Source organism: Stegostoma tigrinum, chromosome 18, assembly GCF_030684315.1.
Source record: "Stegostoma tigrinum isolate sSteTig4 chromosome 18, sSteTig4.hap1, whole genome shotgun sequence".
Lineage (NCBI taxonomy): Eukaryota > Metazoa > Chordata > Chondrichthyes > Orectolobiformes > Stegostomatidae > Stegostoma > Stegostoma tigrinum.
The window spans coordinates 55,590,131-55,610,751 of record NC_081371.1 but is presented as its reverse complement, the minus strand read 5'-3'; the positions used below and the strand labels follow the sequence as shown (position 1 = coordinate 55,610,751).

At 41.8% G+C, this 20,621-nt stretch overlaps 1 protein-coding gene and 1 long non-coding RNA gene across 2 annotated transcripts in view; one reads left to right on the top strand and one right to left on the bottom strand.

The window, feature by feature from the left end:
* lrig3 (leucine-rich repeats and immunoglobulin-like domains 3) overlaps nucleotides 1–16,257 on the bottom strand; it is a 63,397-nt gene extending 47,140 nt beyond the window's left edge. Inside the window, exon 1 of the mRNA XM_059652553.1 lies at nucleotides 15,676–16,257. Coding sequence (XP_059508536.1) covers nucleotides 15,676–15,875 — 200 coding nt within the window. The 5' untranslated portion in view covers nucleotides 15,876–16,257. The remainder of the gene's footprint in view (nucleotides 1–15,675) is intronic.
* The window catches only part of LOC132210716 (uncharacterized), a 105,307-nt gene continuing 100,456 nt past the window's right edge, over nucleotides 15,771–20,621 (top strand). The window contains exon 1 of the long non-coding RNA XR_009446900.1: nucleotides 15,771–16,130. This is a non-coding gene — a long non-coding RNA (uncharacterized LOC132210716). The remainder of the gene's footprint in view (nucleotides 16,131–20,621) is intronic.

Here is a 20,621-nt window from a genome sequence, read left to right as displayed (position 1 = left end):
ACATGTTTAAGACAGGCATTTTAAACTATTGATCATTTACTCTGGAACCATTCAGGCATTTCAGTAAATTTAGTATGGTACTTTAAGAGCAAGAAAAAGATGGTGTGTAACTCTTAATTAATTTTAACCTCCAAAATGCCTGGCAGGAAAAAAATTACGACCCAAACCACACTTTTTCCGTCTGTAAAATAGTCCTTCATTTAGTGCTTTCATGCAATGTGTTTGAGAAAATGTAGACACTTTAGTCTGGCAGTATAGAGATGCAAGTCTCTACTGGAAGAGCAGCTTGTTTTAGTAAAGGATTATATTCGGCTTAGGAATTTTCTACATATGGCAACTTGCCCTTGAAAAGTACTCAGTCCCACTTCACATATAAATTTCTTTATACACATACAAGAAGTCCCAAGCCAAGACAATCACCATTTATGGAATCAGATTCTAGACAGTTGTTTTGACCAAAGTAACTCAACCTCTCAATGATTGATTTTGTTACCTTGTTCTGGCAGAAAATTAGCTGAATTAATTCTAAAAATTAACTTGCAACTTATTATTACTGCACTTTTTAAATTAAAAAGGTAATTCACACAGAGGTGTGATCAAAACTCGACTGTACCCCCATTGGTAATTTTCTCATGAGGAAAGAAAGTCAGCAATAAGCTAAACGGTCCCAACTTTAATGGCTGAACGAGAATTACTCAGTTGCAAGACCCAAGTGATTATCTCTGTTTTGCCAGCCGTGGAATTTTGAAAAGTGCATAAAGACTTGGGTTGAAGGTATCCCACTGCTCTTCAACAATCCTCCCACGCCCCTTCCCGCAAGAAAAATACAAAGAATGGCCATTCAATTACCATAATTTGCAGCAATTGCAATCAGTCTCCACTAACTTTAAGAGAGAAAAAAATGAATGGAAAATATTTTGACTTGCTGTGGACTGAAATAAACAAAAAAGTTTGTAAATAGGTTCAAAGAAACAAATGTCAAATATTCCTCTGCACAACACACCTGTACAGTTTAGCAGATGCAAATTTTGATCTGCAAACTTTACTGGGTTAGCTGTTTTCGCTAAGTGATTGCTATTAGGCTAGAGAAGATAAAGCAAACTGCAAACACAGATCCAAAAATTAAACTTCACCAACCTGCTTCTATCTCCATAAAATCTGTATGTTCAAAAATATTTACTTTTTTTGTGGAATACAGTCAGTCATCTCTTTCAAACTAATCCATGGCAAAAATGTTTTAGTTTTACATTATGCATAAAGAATTGTTGTATTTCTCAACTCAGACTCTGGCCTTCCTGTTCCACTGATGCTGTCTGACCTTCTGTGCTTTTCCAGCCTCACACCTATAGACTCTGGCTTCCAGCATCTGCAGACCTTATTGTCTCCATATCATTCGGACATTTTGCTATTTATTTGCCATTCCTGCATTCTAAGATTTTTTGAGATTCATGCAAGATGACAGCCAGATCCCTCTGCAATCTCACATTTTGGATAAATGCTAGTTACGGTTAAGACACAAAGGCAACAAATAAGCATGATCCTGATGCTAATACATGTAACAGATGGAATGTCAGACATGAAAATCCTGATCAAACCCACTATCCTGTATTACTTGAGTGGAGATGAGCTGGTTGTTGGTTGCTAATGCAAACCCAAACAAAAATAAAATTTGGAAATAATTGCTTAGAAGAATAATCCAAGGCCATCAGGTATTTTTTAAAAATGTTACTAAAAACAGTAAACAATCAGCATTAAAAGTTCTCTGCTCTGGAACCAACTTCAGACGTTATGGAAAAAAAGTGCAGCTGATTTCATACAGGTAAATTCCCCCACCTGCAAAGTCCCATGGTGTACAACAAAACCACTGGGTTATGGTTAGCTCTTGCAATAAATGATGGGAGGCAAAGCTGTACATACATTGACTGCATTCCAGTTTAACTGCAGAACCCAAAATGGCATCTCAAACCAGAGTTAAGCAGAAAGAAGCACCACAGAACTTAGTGAGTTCAAATCGTCCAAAACAGGAGTTCAAAAAACTACAGCTTCAGTTTGAGAGCACCTTCACAAAATATATTTACAGATATATTCATGACTACATAATGAAAGAGCTGTTGGATACATTTAAGAACAAGAAATTGTCGAGGACAAAGGCAACAGTTTGTTGATTCCCCACCTCAATTAACTAAACCAATATCTTGTTTTCTACTTTTTCAAACATCCTATTCCAAATGCTTGCTTGGAAAGGTGTTAACTAAGAAAGTAATGAAATAGCCCCAAACCATACAGAACAAACAGCCATCACTTGAAAGAAACTAATACCTCTACATATTCTTCCTGCAGGGAACTGAAGCCACATTGTGACACAGTAAGCAGTCTGCACCTGGGGTAAATGCTCAAGGCCAAAAGACTGTAAAAGGGACTCATACTGTAAGGTTAGGAGAAATACCAACTATTTGTGGATAGAGGTCAACAGGCGTTTTCCATTTAGTCATTGGTATCTAGAGCCCTTTCTGTATTGCAAAGTGGTTTAATACCATGGTTTAAACATCTGCATAAGTAAAGCCAAATAGATTTTAATCAATGCCATAACGTAAGCAGATCTGCTAATTCAGCAAAATAAAAATGCTGGGAAGGGAGAGCAAAGCTTTAACCACTTTAAGACACCAATACTGAGTAACACATAAATCAGCCTGGTATGTTAAAAGTTTCTGGTCTGGATTGTAGAGAAAAGCAGCTGTGGAGAACAGCTCATTGCCATGTGTTTTCCTGGCTGCCATGACAATAAAATCAAGTTCTTTTTAACTGAACCTTGGGAGTTATCACACAAATTTCAGGAAAAGAATGGCTTTTTACTGAACCTTTTTCCTTTACATGCTATACTTACTGCTGCACCAGAAAACAATGCAGCAGTCCAAGTCAGATTTACTATTTAGATGCAATTTTGCTGAGGGGCCATGGATTTTTTTTTGATTACCAGCAGAGACATACACAGCAAATCAATACTAATTATGAATGCAAGTAAAAACAACTGTTGCTCTATAAATTAACGCACACAAAACAGTAATTCGACTTAATTATGATACTTACTTCCTGATTCTGACGTAGCAATCTTGTCTTTTACAGTGTAATTACTCAACAAGTAAAAAGCCCACCAACTTTCTCTCTACTTTCCCAAATTTGAAGTCTTTTTGAGATTAATCTGTCCAGGGATGTTATGACAATTCTGGAGCAGGTGGGACTTGAACCTGGGTCTCTTAGCTCAGAGGCAGGAGCACTACCACTGCATCACAAGTGCCCTCAAAGCTGACACTCCGGTGCTATCAGAGATGTTGTCTTTCAGATGTGCCAATGATGGTTTCTAAACAACTTGTTCAGAGACGTCACTACACACTGAGTAAGTGGGACTTGAACATCAGCCTCCTGGCTCAAAGGCATACATACCACCACTGCACCACAAGAGGTTTACCTTTCAGGGTGCATAAATTTGAACTAATTATTAATGCAAAATGACTTCAGGACAATTACCTAATCTTAGAAATTCATCAACAGTTTGAGCTTTGTCGCCAAATTTTGAAATTTCTGCTTGAAGTATTGCCTTAGCTAGTCCCAGATAAGCACTGTAAGACATGTGTGGTCTGAAAAGTAATTATTTCCCTGCTGCAATTGGCCCTTGGCCGTGGTTGTATCACCTCTTCATACAGCCTTGCCCTCAGGGAAGGCAGATAGTCTAGAACTTCAAAAGGGCATAGACAAGTTGGTAGAATGGGCAGATGGGTGGCAGTTCATGCTCAAGTGGACTAATGTGAAATAATTCACTTTGCTTGGAAGAACAAGGGGACATGGAAGTGCAGGTCAGGTTGAATAAGCAGCGAATAAAGCATCAGTAACCTAGTACTGGTACCAGTTCTGGGACCACACCTTAAGAATGAGGTGAAAACATTGCAGAGAGTGCACAAAAAGACAACACAATGGGACGATCACCTTAAATTGCGAGATTAATTTAAATTGGAACTGTCTTCCATGCAGAAGAGAGCATGGAGGTCATAGCCAATGGAGGTAGGCAAAGTCTTGAGGGGTCTAAACAGAGTACATAGGAAGAAACTGTTCCTGTTCATAAAAGGATCAAGAATCAGAGGGAACAGATTGATGGTAATTTGCCAGAGCAACAACAGTGGCGAGGTAAAACACTCTCACTACATGGGTCATTAAGGTTTAGAACGTGTGGCCTGAGTGCAGTGTAAACAGCTAATATTTGGCCGACAAAAAGTCACTGGAATGTTATTTGAAAATGAAGAAAGGGTAGGGAGAAGGCAGGGGAACTGACGCAGACAAAAATGGAACAGTTGGGTTCCTTCTGCGCTGCAACAGCTCTTTTAGAACATAGAACATAGGAAAGTACAGCAGAGTACAGGCCCTCCGGCCCACGATGTTGTGCTGTGGAATAATCCTAATCCAAAACTAAAATAACCTAACCTACATTCCCCTCAATTCACTGCTCTCCAAGTGCATGTCCAGCAGTCGCTTAAATGTCACTAATGACTCTGCTTCCACGACTTCCACTGGCAAAGTATTCCATGCACTCACAACTCTCTGGGTGAAGAACCTCCCTCTGACGTCTCCTCTATACCTTCCTCCTAACACCTTAAAACTATGACCCCTCGTGGCAGTCAATCCTGCCCTGGGGAAAAGTCTCTGGCTATCGACTCTATCCATGCCTCTCATTATCTTGTACACCTCGATCAGGTCACCTCTCTTCTTCCTTCTCTCCAGCGAGAAAAGTCCGAGCTCAGTCAACCTCTCCTCGTAAGACATGCCTTCCAGTCCAGGCAGCATCCTGGTAAACCTCTTTTGCACCCTCTCCAAAGCCTCCACATCTTTCGTATAATAGGGCAACCAGAACTGGACACAATATTCCAAGTGTGGTCTCACCAGGGTTTTGTAGAGCTGCAGCATAACTTCGCGGCTCAAACTCGATCCCCCTGCTAATGAAAGCCAAAACACCATCTGCTTTCTTAACAACCTTATCCACTTGGGTGGCAACTTTGAGGGAGCAATGCACTTGAACACCAAGATCCCGCTGTTCCTCCACACTGCCGAGAATCCTGCCTCTAATCCTATATTCAGCATTTAAGTTCGACCTTGTAAAATGAATCACTTCGCATTTATCCAGGTTGAACTCCATCTGTCATTTCTCAGCCCAGCTCTGCATTCTGTCAATGTCTCGCTGAAGCCTGCAATAGCCCTCGATACTATCAATGGCACCTCCAACCTTTGTGTCATCAGCAAACGTACTAACCCACCCCTCAACCTCCTCATCCAAGTTATTTCTAAAAACTACAGAGAGCAGAGGCCCAAGAACATAGCCCTGCTGGACACCAATCAGCACTGACCTCCAGGCAGAATACTTACCATCTACAACCACACTCTGCCTCCTGTCAGCCAACCAATTCTGAATCCAGACAGCCAACTCACCTTGTATTCCATACCTCCTGACTTTATGCACGAGCCTGCCGTGGGGAACCTTATCAAATGCCTTGCTGAAGTCCATGTACACCACATCCACTGCTCGACCCTCGTCAACCTGTCTCGTGACTTCCTCAAAGAACTCAATAAGATTTGTAAGGCATGACCTGCCCCTCACAAAGCCACGGTGACTCCCTTTAATCACGCTATGCTTTTCCAAATAGTCACAAATCCTATCCCCCTCAGAGTTCTTTCCAAAACCTTGCTGACCACAGACCTAAGACTGACTGGTCTGTAATTTCCAGGGATTTCCCTATTCCCTTTCTTGAAAAGAGGAACATTTGCCTCCCTTCAATCTTTCTTCATGGGATGTGGGCATTTGTGGCTTTCACCATTTGGTGCCCATCTCTGGAACTAAGTGGCTTATAGATACCATTTCAGGCAGCAGGTAACAGTAAACCGCATTGCTGTGGGTTTGGAATCACATGCAGGTCAGATTGGCAAGAATGGCAGATTTGCTACATCCAAGGCCATTAGTGAGTCTGATTACTTTTAAAATTACAGATTAATCATAATATAGTCACCATGACTGAGACCAGTCCTATATTCCACATTTTTAAATTGAATTTAGATTTCACCAGTCACAAACAAACCCAGTCTCCATAGCAGTAGCCTGGACCTCTGGATCACTAATGTCTTTCAGGCATTACCTCCACACAATCACTATCAGAGAACATCTAATGTGAAGCTGCTTTTATGTTGTTCTTACTGGCCATCCCAAAGTAAATTCACTAGTTAAATGCCAAGGCCTTTGTAAAAGTTAAGCCTCGAAACAAGACGCTTCCTTAAACTGAGACAAGGTGTAGAGCTGGATGAACACAGCAGAACAAGCAGCAGAGGAGCAGGAAAGCTGATGTTTTGGGATTCCCTTTGGGATGGCCAGTAGTAGCAGCTGACCCATGTGAAGAACCAGTGCTTAAGCAAGACACACAGGCCAGCACAAAAACAGCTTTTTCTGAAGAAGGGTCTAGACCTGAAACGTCAACTTTCTTGCTCCTCTGATTAGATTAGATTAGATTCCCTAGAGTGTGGAAACAGGCCCTTCAGACCAACAAGTCCACACCACCCCTTGAAGCATCCCACCGAGACCCATCCCCCTATAACTCACAGACTGCTGAACACTACGGGCAACTTAGCATGGCCGATTCACCTAGCCCGCACATCTTTGGATTGAGGGGGGAAACTGGAGCACCCAGAGGAAACCCACGCAGACACGGGGAGAATATGCAAACTCCACACAGACAGTCGCCCGAGGCTGGCTGGAATCGAACCTGGGTTCCTGGCGCTGTGAGGCTGCAGTGCTAACCACTGAGCCACCGTGCCGCCTGATGCTGCTTGGCCTGCTGTGTTCATCCAGCTCTACAGCTTGTTGTCTCAGATTGTCCAGCATCGGCAGTTCCTACTATCTCTGCTACACTTTCTCAAACTGGCAGGTTCTCACTTATTGCTCAATAGGGCCATTTAATTTTTAAAAAACAGAACATGGATTAAGCATAAATAAACCATCAGACAACAAGTGGTAAGAGGCATTATGACTTCGATGTTCTGCATTTTACTATTTCTGTATTCACTGGGATTTAATAAACTTGGATGGTACAGATTCTTCTATACGATAGCCAAAAAAGTCAGTTTATGACAGCCAACAGTCCAAAGAACGATTCTGCAGCCATCCATAGCTATTTACAGCCTACTTCTTTTACCAGTTACTTCTTTTAACAGTTTGTTAATTTATCAATTATCAATTAACCCTTTGTTTGGTTAGTTTAAGTCATGATTCAAGTTTTCGTTTGGAAGCACTTCTCCCAACAGAAGTTAATTTTCTCCAACATTTGTATTTACAGTGCAATTGACAGGTGCTGAAGTATTTAAAGCAATTATGGCTGTGACCACAGCTTCAAAGAACAAATAAACCAGTCAAACAGCAATCTACTGACTACAAAGAGCTAATTCAATTCGCAGAAAGTTACCCAAATGCCAACATAAGTTGAACAGCTCAGTCTTAAGAGTATGCTCTGAAAAAAATTCTATTTAGGATAGAGTGCATACTTTGGCTCCCAAATTTCTCTCACCTTCCCTCACAATTTTCTTTCCTGAAGGCAACGATTCACACTGAATTAGTTCTATGGCTGGCACAGCAACTTCTGGGAGACATTTAACAAAGAAACCATCACAGAAAGCCAGGTCCCACTCTCATCATCTACACTGGCACATTCAGGACTGAAGAAATACCAATAAAGGAACTGATTTTTTTCTTTTCCTTAAATTTGGTAAATTCAACCAAATCCAGGCCATCCCAGAAGATCACGTAATTTACTGGACCAGAGCCCCTGAATCTTCACAGTATTCGGAATGAAATTTCCTCTCCTAAAATAGTCTACTTCCTTCAGGAATGTAGCAGAAATAAAACTGATGAAACTGTCCTGACTGACAAGAAGCATTGTGTCAAAAATGGTTTACATACAAAACAAAGATGTTCAAGAGATTTAAAACTCGGCTCCCATTCAAATAAGGGTTATTTCAGAGATAGTAGGAACTAGAGATGCCGGAGAATCTGAGATAGGCCCGAAATGTCAGCTGTCCTGCTCGGCCTACTGTGTTCATCCAGCTCTTCACCTTGTTATTGCCCATTCAAATAAGCTTCTTATTAAAAGTCTACACGTTATTAAGGAAGTTCATCTATTAATTGCTATTAATGTGAGTAAGGGCAAAAGGACATGTTCTCAGTGCAATCATTCTGTTAGAGGATGCAAATGATCTAGAATGATTACACATATTTTGCATTATATATAAAAAAGACTTGTTCTATTGCCACCTCTCAGCCCAGCTCTGCAGCTTATCAATGTCTCTCTGCAACCTACAGCATCCTTCGTACCTATCCACAACTCCACCAACCTTAGTGTCGTCTGCAAATTTACTAACCCATCCTTCTACGCCCTCATCCAGGTCATTTATAGAAATGACAAACAGCAGTGGACAAAACCCTGACCCTTGTGGTACACCACTAGTAACTGGTCTCCAGGATGAACATTTCCCATCAACTCAGGATCACCACAGTCAACAACTTGACAAAATTGCCCAATAAAGCAGAAGAGGGCAATGTTGTCAAGTTGTTGACTGTGGTGATCCTGAGTTGATGGGAAATGTTCATCCTGGAGACCAGTTACTAGTGGTGTACCACAAGGGTCAGGGTTTTGTCCACTGCTGTTTGTCATTTTTATAAATGACCTGGATGAGGGAGTAGAAGGATGGGTTAGTAAATTTGCAGACGACTCTAAGGTCGGTGGAGTTGTGGATAGTGACGAAGGATGCTGTAGGTTGCAGAGAGACATAGATAAGCTGCAGAGCTGGGCTGAGAGGTGGCAAATGGAGTTTAATGCGGACAAGTGTGAGGTGATGCGCTTTGGTAGGAGTAACCTGAGTCAAAGTACTGGGCGAATGGTAAGATTCTTGGTAGTGCAGATGAGCAGAGAGATCTCGGTGTCCATGTACACAGATCCTTGAAAGTTGCTACCCAGGCTGACAGGGGTGTTAAGAAGGCATACGGCGTTTTAGCTTTTATTAATAGAGGGATCGAGTTCCGGAACCAAAAGGTTATGCTGCAGCCGCACTTGGGAGTATTGCGCACAGTTCTGGTCACCGCATTATAAGAAGGATGTGGAAGCTTTGGAAAGGGGGCAGAGGAGATTTACTAGGATGTTGCCTGGTATGGAGGGAAGCTCTTACGAGGAAAGGCTGAGGGACTTGAGGCTGTTTTCATTAGAGAGAAGGTTGAGAGGTGACTTAATTGAAACATATAAAATAATCAGAGAGTTAGATAGGGCGGATAGAAAGAGCCTTTTTCCTAGAATGGTGACAGCGAGCACGAGGGGGCATAGCTTTAAATTGAGGGGTGAAAGATATAGGACAGATGTCAGAGGTGGTTTCTTTACTCAGACAGTAGTAAGGGAATGGAACGCTTTGCCTGCAACGGTAGTAGATTCGCCAACTTTAAGTACATTTAAGTCATCATTGGACAAGCATATAGATGTACATAGAATAGCGTAGGTTAGATGGGCTTCAGATCGGTATGACAGGTCGGCACAACATCAAGGGCCGAAGGGCCTGTACTGTGCTGTAATGTTCTATGTTCTATCTTTGCGCTGAGGGTTTGATAAAGGGTGGAAACGTCTAGGACCAGGACCTGCTGCCTTGTTGGTCTACTACGCTGCAAGGAAGCATATGGTATGTTCCAAGTTTAATAGACGCCTGAGTCACCTGCATGTGCAAAATTGTTCAACTAATAACTATGAAAACTATCCAACCTCCTTTATTCTAATTGTGCCTGTTGAATTGCAGCCAGGAGAATTTTACAGACTAGAATACATTTTCCACTGCCTGGAAACAAAAATAGCGACCAGTGAGTCAATGTACAATACCACTTCAACACCTCTCCCACACTTCTTTCCTCTTGGACTTTAGTTTTTTTATAGCCCATTAGTACCACACAGATAACATGCTAATTGCATGCTGGCACCAAGATCTTTTGCTATCTGAAATTTTACTTTTTCAATTGTACATTTGTGTAAATAAACTTTATTCTCAGTGAGGACGTAACTGACAAATTTTGGTGCCGCAAAGTCCAATGTTACAAGCTTCTAATGATGAATTGAGAAATCTTGGAAGTCAGTCAATTTCCATAAGGCTTCTCCAAATTCAGCACAGCTAGGAGCACAGGATGCTGTCAGAATGTCTGCTGATGATATCAAACGTGGCCCATTGGCTAGTTGCGTGAACAAATAGATACTAATTCAAACACAATAGGCCAAGTCAACAGCAAATTAATTACAAGTATAAATCTTGAGTTTCAGTTGAAAGACAGGTATGTGGACGATTAAGTGTTAGTAATATTGAATAGGGCAGAATTATTAATAAACAAATAAATGCTGATTCATCCTTATGGATGAAAGTGCAGTTGGAAGTGCTAGACATGAAGTTCAACATGGCCACAGCAGAAGAAATCCTGAATGCTGAGATTTAGTTTCTTAGCTTCGATATTTATAGTTCAAGGAATATAACCCAAATGAGTGCGCCAAAGCAGGTTCCCAAATTTGTGTTAAGGTGATCTACGTCAAGACATCACTCTCTTGCAAATTAAACCTCTTGAAAGAGGTCTATTTAAATCTTGTCAGGAAATCGAAGAATTGAGGGGCAGCATTAATGTAATGGCCCTCAAAAACAACTGAAATAACTGGATCAGGTTAACATAAACAGTAAAAGCAATGCCCAAAGAGAGAGCAAAAAGAAGAGGTGGAATTCTCTTTCCAGGATTTAGATGATGCTTCCTGTGTGCACCTGATCTTTAAAGGACATAGCTGTGCACAAGCTGGCTGCTGTGTTTATCTTTTGTGTTGCCAAAGTAGTTAATTAGCAGTGAAGTGCTTCAGGATGTTCTCAAGGCATGAAAAGGTGCTGTCTAAATTTAAATTCTTCTGGTGTTGTTAGGAATCAGTCCCAAATGTTCCAACAACAATTCCAGAATAACAGCATGAATTGGAAGAATTCTGCTTATTGGAAACAAATAGGACAATTTTGCCTGACAAGTTGCTATCCCAAGCCATGTACACATGGCTAGCTGCACTAAGACATGAATCATATGAAAAGGTTTCCTCATTTTAATGTATTGTTTTCCCTCAGGAAATATTAGATTGATAATGAATATGTTTAAGCATTTACACTCTGATAATATTAACACGTGATTTGGTCTAAACAGAAGGAATGCTCACTGATGTTTTATGACAATAGGTGCAGGAGTAGGCCATTCGGCCCTTTGAGCCAGCACCACCATTCATTATGATCATGGCTGATCATCACAATCAGTATCCTGTTCCTGCCTTATCCCCATAACCCTTGATTCCACTATCTTTAAGAGCTCTATCCGTCTCTTTCTTGAAAGCATCCAGAGACTTGGTCTCCACCGTCTTCTGGGACAGAGCATCCCATATATCCACCACTCTCTCGGTGAAGAAGTTTTTCCTCAACTCTGTTCTAAATGGCCTACCCCTTATTATTTTAACAAGTGGCAGAACTCTCCAAACGGTGATCACACTATGTGCACCAAAAGCACTGTTAGTACTTGTTTACACAACTGGGAACTATTCACAGCTGCTCTTCTCATCACTTTTCTACTAAGAGGAATGCACGAATACAAAATCACATCTCTGAAATGACTCGAAAAATGGAACAACACAAACATCACTATCCAGCTGCTGCATGAACTTCATCATTAGCTCATACTTCATGTAATAAGAAGCTATGAGCATTCAGAAAATATTGCAAAGTAACTTCAAACTCCAACATGCTGCTTTGAATAAGATGCGTTTTATTCAACCGTGGATCAGAAAATATCAAAGAAAAATCTTAACCATATGTAAATTAGATTTTAAGCTATTCCGTGATGCTTAACAAAACCAAACTTGGAAAAATTAATTTCATGTTTGGAAGGAATGATATTTAATGGCAACTAAAATTCATAGCACAACAAAACGTCTTAATAAAACAGAGCTGCAGATGCTGGAGATTTGAAACAAATGCAAACAGAAAATACTGGAAAACTTAGATCTGACAGCAGCTGTGGAGAGAAAACAGAGTTACTGTTTTTGTTAATAAAAACCACAAGAACTACAGATGCTGTAAATCAGGAACAAAAACAGAAGTTTCTGGAAAAACTCAGCAGGTCTAGCAGCATTTGTGAAGAAAAAGTCAGAGTTAATGTTTTGGGTCCAGTGGCCCGTCCTCAGAAGTCGTGCTCTCAGCAAAAGAATAGTACAGTGCCAGAATTTGTTGAGGTTAAAGAAACACTTCTTAAGGTATTTTTACCCCAAAAATTAATTTACTTCCAATATGACAGAATATACAACAATCTATTTAATATGTAACCTTTACAAAAGTCTGGAAATTTAACTTCAAGGACGCATTGCCTACAAATCAAGTAAATTACTTCGAAAATCCATTGTCTTTATTTCTATTTAATCCTTCAAAGTTGTTCACTCCACTGGCAATGTAATGCTTGAAAAGTGCATTAAAAGAGCTATTCAAGTATTGTGAACAGGGCAGCATGGGTTCCAGATGAGGTAATTTGAAGGAATTAGCCACAACTAATTGCAAGTCTTCTACTTTGTTCAACATTTAGACCCCTTTCAGTACATATTACGCTGCAGTGGGGAGCGGCAAGAAGTTTGATCAATCCTTCGATTTTCATGTGAAACTTCAAATATCTTCTCCCCATTTTTTCCTATTGGTTTCTCTTCTACATGCTTTCTGCTAATAACCTTTCCACAATCAGGATGTGTGTAACATTAGCACCCTGTTTCTTCACACATACAGTCCCACTCATGCGCCTGTTTGGCAAACTATTCCACTACGGAAAGCATCACAAACAAGTGCAATTCCCTCCCCACCCAGCAACATGAAAAGTAAACATGAAAACCCAGAATAACAGGGGTAACCAAATACAAATCAGATGTATGAACCCTGGTAGACTTTCTTCTACCAAACATGGGGCATGGAAAAACTAACAACCTCCACCTGACAGACATCAGACGATAGGTGGATAACAATGGAGCTATCCTGGTGTAGTCCTGATATTGCTTCATTTAGTCAACTGTAGAACTGATGAACTCATCATGAAGAACTTTCAATATAAAATTTTGTATCAGAATTTAAATGGTACACTGATTAATTGTTACATAAAATTTCAGATCATATTACTATATTCAGAATATTCAAGTGATATTAATCCCATACAAATGTAATTCAAAGACCATTGTTGAAAGTGGTTAATGTAACTGCCTTGTATTACGAAGCATCTGAAGCTGGAAAGCAACCAGAAAATGTATTTCCAGATTCAAATGCATACCCAGCAAGTCTTCTGGCACCACCACTCCATTTTTCAGACCTTAATTTACCTACAAGTTCAGGAGATCTATTCCAAGTCCTCCTCCACCCACCTGCAAAACCCACCAGTTTGTCAGTACTGTGCATGGATGTGGACTGAATGTGGCACACTCCTTGTGCAGCAGAAGTAGTCTGTTACAAGTAATCATCCTATTAGGCTCAAAACATGAACTCTGTGCTTCTCTCCACAGTCACGGAGTGTTAAAACTTTTACAGCATGAAAAGAGGCCCTTTAGCCCATTCAATGAATATGAAGCATCTACAGACTATGCCTGTGCTTGTCCTATACTTTTGTATGGAATGGCACTTCAACCGTTCATCCAAATAGTTCAATGACTTAAGGGTTCTTACCTCTACCACCATTTTAGGCAGCAGATTTCAGATGCCCTCCAGCCTCTGGGTGAATAAAATGTCTCAAAGATTGGCTAAACCTCTTGTCTGAATGGAGAGCCCCTTGGTTACTGACCCTTCTCCTGGTGGTCTCCCCGTCTACATACCTCAGAACTGTGTGCACCTCAATCAGTTAACGTCCTCAGTATCAAAGAAAACAACGCTCTGGAAGCTGCCAGACAGACTAACTAATTTCTCCAGCAAGTTGCGTACTTTTTTAAAAAAATCAGGTCTTCAGCATCTCCAGCGCTTTATGTAACAAGTCAGATCGGGCAAAAACTGCCAATTAGAAGCCAGAAGAGTTTCCTCCGAACTTAGCAGGACACCACAAAAAGTTTCGATTGCAATTATGTCCCACCCCCCAATCGTTGTCTGAAGACTGTGCATTTCAGACGGTTAATACATGTAAATACCGCACAGATTCGTGGTTTGCAACGTACTCAGGCGGGCGGTTTATTTCTTGTGGATCGAACTTTTTTTTGGGGGGCGGGTGAGGGTCGGTCGGTGGGCGTGAAGCCATGCACCGAAATGATTCGATTGCAACTGTCCTTCCCGAACTCTCGTTTTGTTATTTGCTCCGCGCACAGCCGATTTCACATTTCATCGAAAGCCCACATCTGGATGTATAAACGCAACACAAATTCACGGACTGCAACACACGGGGTGGACGGTCCAGATGAGTAACTTGCAAGTTCATGGAGGTGGTCAGACGGAAGTATAGGGGCCAGCCTAACAATGAAATATGGCTATTGCAACTGCACCCCGCACTCGCCGGCAACTCTGCTCCTGCTCATATGCCCCGAGCACAACCAAAAACGTTAACTCTGATTTCTCTGCACGGATGCCGCCAGACCTGCTGAGCTTTTCCAGCAACTTCTGTTTTTGTTCCACGCGTACCTGTGGATTCAGAAAACAAACTGAGCAAAAACTCAGTAGGACTGGCAGCATCTGCTGACAGTGTAAAAAGTTAATGTTTCCAAGAAGAGTCACTGGACTCGAAACGGTGACGTTACTTTCTCTCTCCACAGATGCTGAGTTTCTCCAGCAATTTCTTTTTTCTCTTCAGTGGGTGTTTCAGATCTCCAGCATTGGAAGTTCCTTGTTTTATTTTTTTCATAAAACATAAAATGCAAAAGTCGGGAGTAATTTAATCGCACATCGAGTGAGGGGTGGGTGGAAGAGAACTTGCATTGTTGGCGGTGCACGCACTCGAGCACGATGCAGGGACCCTCATCCTGCAATAACTGTTAAAGTACTGAGTTAATCACGCGTTGTGTGTGTGTGTGTGTGTGTGGGGAGAAAAGAAGAGAGCTTGCATTGTATACAATGCACCGAAGGAAGGTGGCTGAATGAGAAGAGTTTGCATTGTGTACGATGCATGCACCTCAACACAACGCACCGACTCTCAAGCTTGCAGCAATAAAAATACTGGTCTATTCGTGCAAAGAGAGACGGAGTAGAAGCAGAGTAAGTTTGTCGACACTGATCTTGCAGCAACAAAAAAAATAACATTAATCACACAACGCTGGGGGGAGGGGGGGTGGGGTGCAGAGAAAGGGAAAATGCTTGCATTGTATACAATGCAAGCGCACCAGCTCTCACCTTGCAACGATAAACATAGTGGTTTAATGAGGCGGGTAGAGTTTGCATTGCATTGCACCCAAACGCGATGCTCCTACTCTCACCTTGCACCAGCAACAATAAAAGTAGTGGTTTAACGAGGCACCGAGACGGGTGGCGGGTTCAGAAAGTTTGCATTGCATACGATGCACGCACCCCAGCGCCGATGCAGGACTTTCACCTTGCAATAACAACAGTAAAGGTACTCACAGGCGGACGGTCCAGGCGGGCAGTGGCGCCGGCACCCGGCTCAGCTTCCTGCGGCTGCAGTCCAGCATGCGGGCAGCGCACGAGCAGCGGCCAGGGCAGGCGCGGGGCAGCTCGCGGGCACCCAGCAGCGCGAGCGCCCCGCTCGCCCACAGCACGAGCGCCGCCGCCGCCATCGACAGGCGCCTGGCCGTCGTCGACATCCTCTCTCTCTCAGTTATAACTTTCTTGCCCCTCGACCAACTCTTTCCTCGAAATCCACCTTCCGGATCTGATTTTTCTTCTTGTCCCCCAACCCCACTCTTCTTTCACTCGTTTATTTCGGTTTCGTTGTGCCGCCGGTGGGATCCCCTGAAGAGAAGATTGTCCCTTCCGACCCCAAACAAACAAACAAAAAATCTTCCAACAACTTTCTCGTCACCCGAAGGCGAAGGAGAATCTGGATTGGATACGTATGGGTACGTATACTTTAAAGTTCTTGTTTTGTATGCCAGCTAGTTGTATTGTTTTCTTAGATAACTCCCAGTCAGAATTCCGTTTGTTTCGAAGCAGGTACGAACGCTACCTCCGTCCCTCCCGGTCTTGTTGTGTTTGTGAGAGGAAAAAAAAAGTCAGGTCCAGCCTTCTCCCACCTCTTTCCCACTGCCGCCCTCATTGGACGAAGCGCCCACCCATGTGATTAAAACTGCCGCGGTGGCGTCTGGTTATCGTAGTCCTTTCTCGTCACGAAGGACGTTCTCTCTTTGCCTTCCCCCGCCGGGGACTACAACCCCCGGCATGCCCTGCGCTTGCTTTCCGCCTCTCTGTATGCGAAGCCCTGGGAAGGCACGTGTCTGAGCTTGCACAAGAGATGCGGTGCGTTCATTTCGACTTGGACAAAACGTCTTTTATGTGATGAACCGCGCTGAGGAGGAACTTCTTCATCCAAAGGGTTGTGAATCTGTGGAATTTCCTGCGCAGTTCAACTTTCTCATTTGTGATAATGGGAACTGCAGATGCTGTAGAATCCAAGACAACAAAGTGTGGAGCTGTATGAACATAGCAGGCCAAGCAGCATCTCAGGAGCACATTGCTGCTTGACCTGCTGTGTTCATCCAGCTCCACACTTTGTTATCAACTTTCTCATTTGATGTTTTTAAAGCTAATTTCGATATTATTTAGAATAGTAGGTGAATGGTGGGTTGTGGTGAAAGGGTAGGTAAATGAAACTGAGGCCATGAAAAGATTAGCCACAATCTTATTGAGTGGTGGAGCAGTCTCAAGGGGCCAGATGGTTAACTCGTAATCCTGGTTCTTATGATCTTATAATCGGCAAGATGTGAGTCGAATCGGAGAAGTCTACAGTATAGAAGGTGACCCGCTCTGAGGAAGGGTTACCAGCCTTGAAATGTAATTTAGCTTTCTCATTCCACAGATGCTGCCAGACTTGCTGAGTTTCTGCACTACTTTCTGTTTTTATTACCTTTAAAGGCCTTTCAGCCCATTGCTGTGGTCAAAATCTACCACCTAAGCATTGAGAATTCAGAGGAAATTCAACAGGATTTTGCTTGCGATGAAAAATCTAATTTACAAGGAGAAACTGGATAGGCCAAGATTCGTTCATCCCGGTGCAGTGACGGAGATCTGATTGAGGTGTTCAAAACTATGAGAGGGATAGACATTGTAGAATCTTTTCGCCATAGTAGACACGTCTAAGACCAGAGAGTATAAATTTAAGGTGAGGAGTAAGCAGTTTAGAGGGCATCTGAAGGAAAGGTTTTTGGATGGTGGAAATATTGTGAAAATATCTGCCTCCACCACCTGACAGGGTGGTGGAGGCAGATATTTTCATATCATTTAAGAAGCATTTGGATAAACCCTTAAAATGCCAGAGTATAGTAGACTATGCACCGAGTGCATGTCAATAGAATTCGTCTAGTTTGGTCTTGTTGGTTAGCATGGGCATTGTGGGTCAAAGGGCCTGTTTCCATGCTGTATGACTTTATGATGTGACTGTATGACTCTAACTATTCTAAAGGTGGTAGAGATTTGGAATTCTTTTCCATAATCAATGGCTGTTGATGCTAGATCATTTAGTTTTAAATCTGACATAGCCTTTTTTGTTAGGGAGTTATGTTAAAGGACATGAACCGAAAGCAAATTTATGGACTTTGGCCACAGATCAGCCATGATCTCATTAATTGCAGAACAGGCTCAAGGGGCTGAATAGCCTACTCCTGTTTCTGTATTCCTTTGTGATCTAATCTCATTTTCCAGTACTTGGCCCATAGTCTTGTATACTTTGGCATCACAAGTTCACATCGAAATACTTCTGAACTGCTATAAGAGTATCTGCCTTTGTCACTCTTTCAGTCAGTGATCTGCAGATTCTCACCATCCTCTGCCTGAAGCAAAATCTTCATATCCTCTTTCAACCTCCTTACCTTACTTTAAATGTATGCTCCTGGCCATTGATTCTTCCACCAATAGGAAAAGTTTATTCCTGTCTACCCTGTCCCTTCTCAGTTTTCTCTGCTCCAAGGAAAACAACCTCAGTCTATGAAATCTCTCTTCATATCCAAATCTCTGTAGCTCAGGTAACAGCCAGGTAAATTTCCACTGCACCCTTTCCAGTGCAGTCGTACCCCTCATAATAAAGTTTCTAGAAATCTTCAAAAGGTTGTGATTTGTGACATTGATCCGATAGAGCATTTCATCAGATTGATTTTCAATTCCAGTAGACTCTTGGCCAGCCATAGACTGTTGGCAAACCTAGGTCAGCAGGAATATTAATTTTACATCATCCACCACCCATTCATAGAGTCATGCAACACAGAAACAGACCCAACTCGTCCGCAGCAATCATTCATCCCAATATGACTAGTACCATTTGCCAGCATTTGGCCCAAGTCCCTCTCAATTATTCCTATTCATATACCCATTCAGATGAGAGTCTTCAATTGTATGGCTTGTGATGGCAGCTTGTTTGGTTATTTGCAAAATCTACGGTTTTGGTCTTACGTACATTCACTTTTCACTTGTCACCCTCTGCTTATGGAAATGAAATACTGCAGATGCTCACGTAAGAATAATAAGTGCTGAAAATACCCAGCAATAATGTGATGACTGTCTTCAGCATTTTCTGTTTTCATCACTGTTTTCTGTTAATTGCGCTTGTAAGCACTGGCTTGTGAAATGTTACCAATAAGAGTTTGCACCTTCACAAGAGGTGTGGTGGAAAAGGGAAATTAAAAGCCAATCAACACAAATGAATGAGAATTGTGAGTAGGAAACAGTTTGCATGTGTTTGCTTAAGGCTACAGACATAAGAAGCAAAGCTAACACTAGAATATATATTTTCACCTGCATCCTTGCAAATTGATCAACACACCTTTTATTGTGACACACAGGGGATGTTGTGAATTTGACCTAGTTCTGTGCGTGATTAAATCCATGGAGTTAGGTTACAGTTACCAGCTGTGATTAAATGTATTCCAGGCGGTTTCATCACATGCTTTGCTGCAATGCTGCAACCATTAATGGCCCAACATGTCCATCCTTGTGCCACATTGCCTTCATATGCCAGTGGAGAGAAAAATGACTCATTACCCAGTAAGTAATTGATGCTTGGCTGTCAGCTTCGTCAGCCCTCCCCAACCACCAAATTTTCAACATTTTTAGATCCATTTAAAGAACATTACAAAGAAGCCAAAAATCAAAGAACTGTGAATGCTGGAAATCAGAAACTAAATCAGAAATTGCTGGAAAATCTCAGCAGGTCTGACAGCATCTGTGGAGAGAAAGCAGAGTTAATGTTTCGGGTCCAGTGATCATTCTTCAGAATATAAGAATTCAACTGATTTTTGATGTCTGTGTGATGTTATTTCCACCAGTGTTGTCCATAGCAGTGCCCCGAAGATTGCCTGCGAGAGTACCTGGGAGTCTGAAGGGCAGCTTTTTTACACAGAGGGTGGTATGCATATGGAATAAGTTGCCAGTGGAAGTAGTTGAGGTGGGTACATTAACAACATTTAAAAGGTATTTGGACTAATACATAGATAAGAAAGGTTTGGAAGGATATGGGCCAAGTGCAGGGAAATGGAGTTGGCATGGATGGACAGTTTGGGCTGAAGGGTCTGTCTCCGTGCTGGAGGACTCTGTGATCCTATGACTCTACGACTAGGCTAGTCTCGGAGAGTTGCCGACTCTCATTTTGTAGGAATGCTGATTCTATACCATCCAAAATTTTACCTGGTAATTTCAATAGAAAGTAAAATAAGTTGGGTGCAGAACAAATATAGATTCTAAATTGTATCAGAGATAATGGGAACTGCAGATGTTGGAGAATCCAAGATAGCAAAGTGTGAAGCTGGGTGAACACAGCAGGCCAAGCAGCATCTCAGGAGCCCAAAAGCTGACGTTTTGGGCCTAGACCCTTACGTCAGCTTTTGTGCTCCTGAGATGCTGCTTGGCCTGCTGTGTTCATCCAGCTTCACACTTTGTTATCTTAGATTCTAAATTGGTTGGTTCTGTGACTGGCAAGGTATGATAAAATTATTTTCATTGAATGTGATATAAATTCACCAATTCAAGAAAAGAATTATTGAATTTGAAATGTTTCTCTCACCACAGATGCTGGATGACTGGCTGAGATTATTTTTCTAGCACTTTCTTTGTTTGTATCAGGTCTGCAGAATCTGCAATATTTTGCTTTTATCTCAATGTTTAATTAATTTCCATACATCCTCCAGGAATTTCTTTCTCAAAGAAGTTCTGCCATCCTGTCTGACAGGATTTCTATATGTCTCTTTCACTTATTTCACTTCATTGCTTTCAATTTCTGTCCTGGTGTTTGCCAAAATATTTAACAAAACTCATTTTCACAGCCATATCTCCTTCTTCAGTGGCAATTCTGCAGTTTCAATTTATTCTGCGTGGTTTCCAACTGTAGTTCCACCTTTCATGTTTAA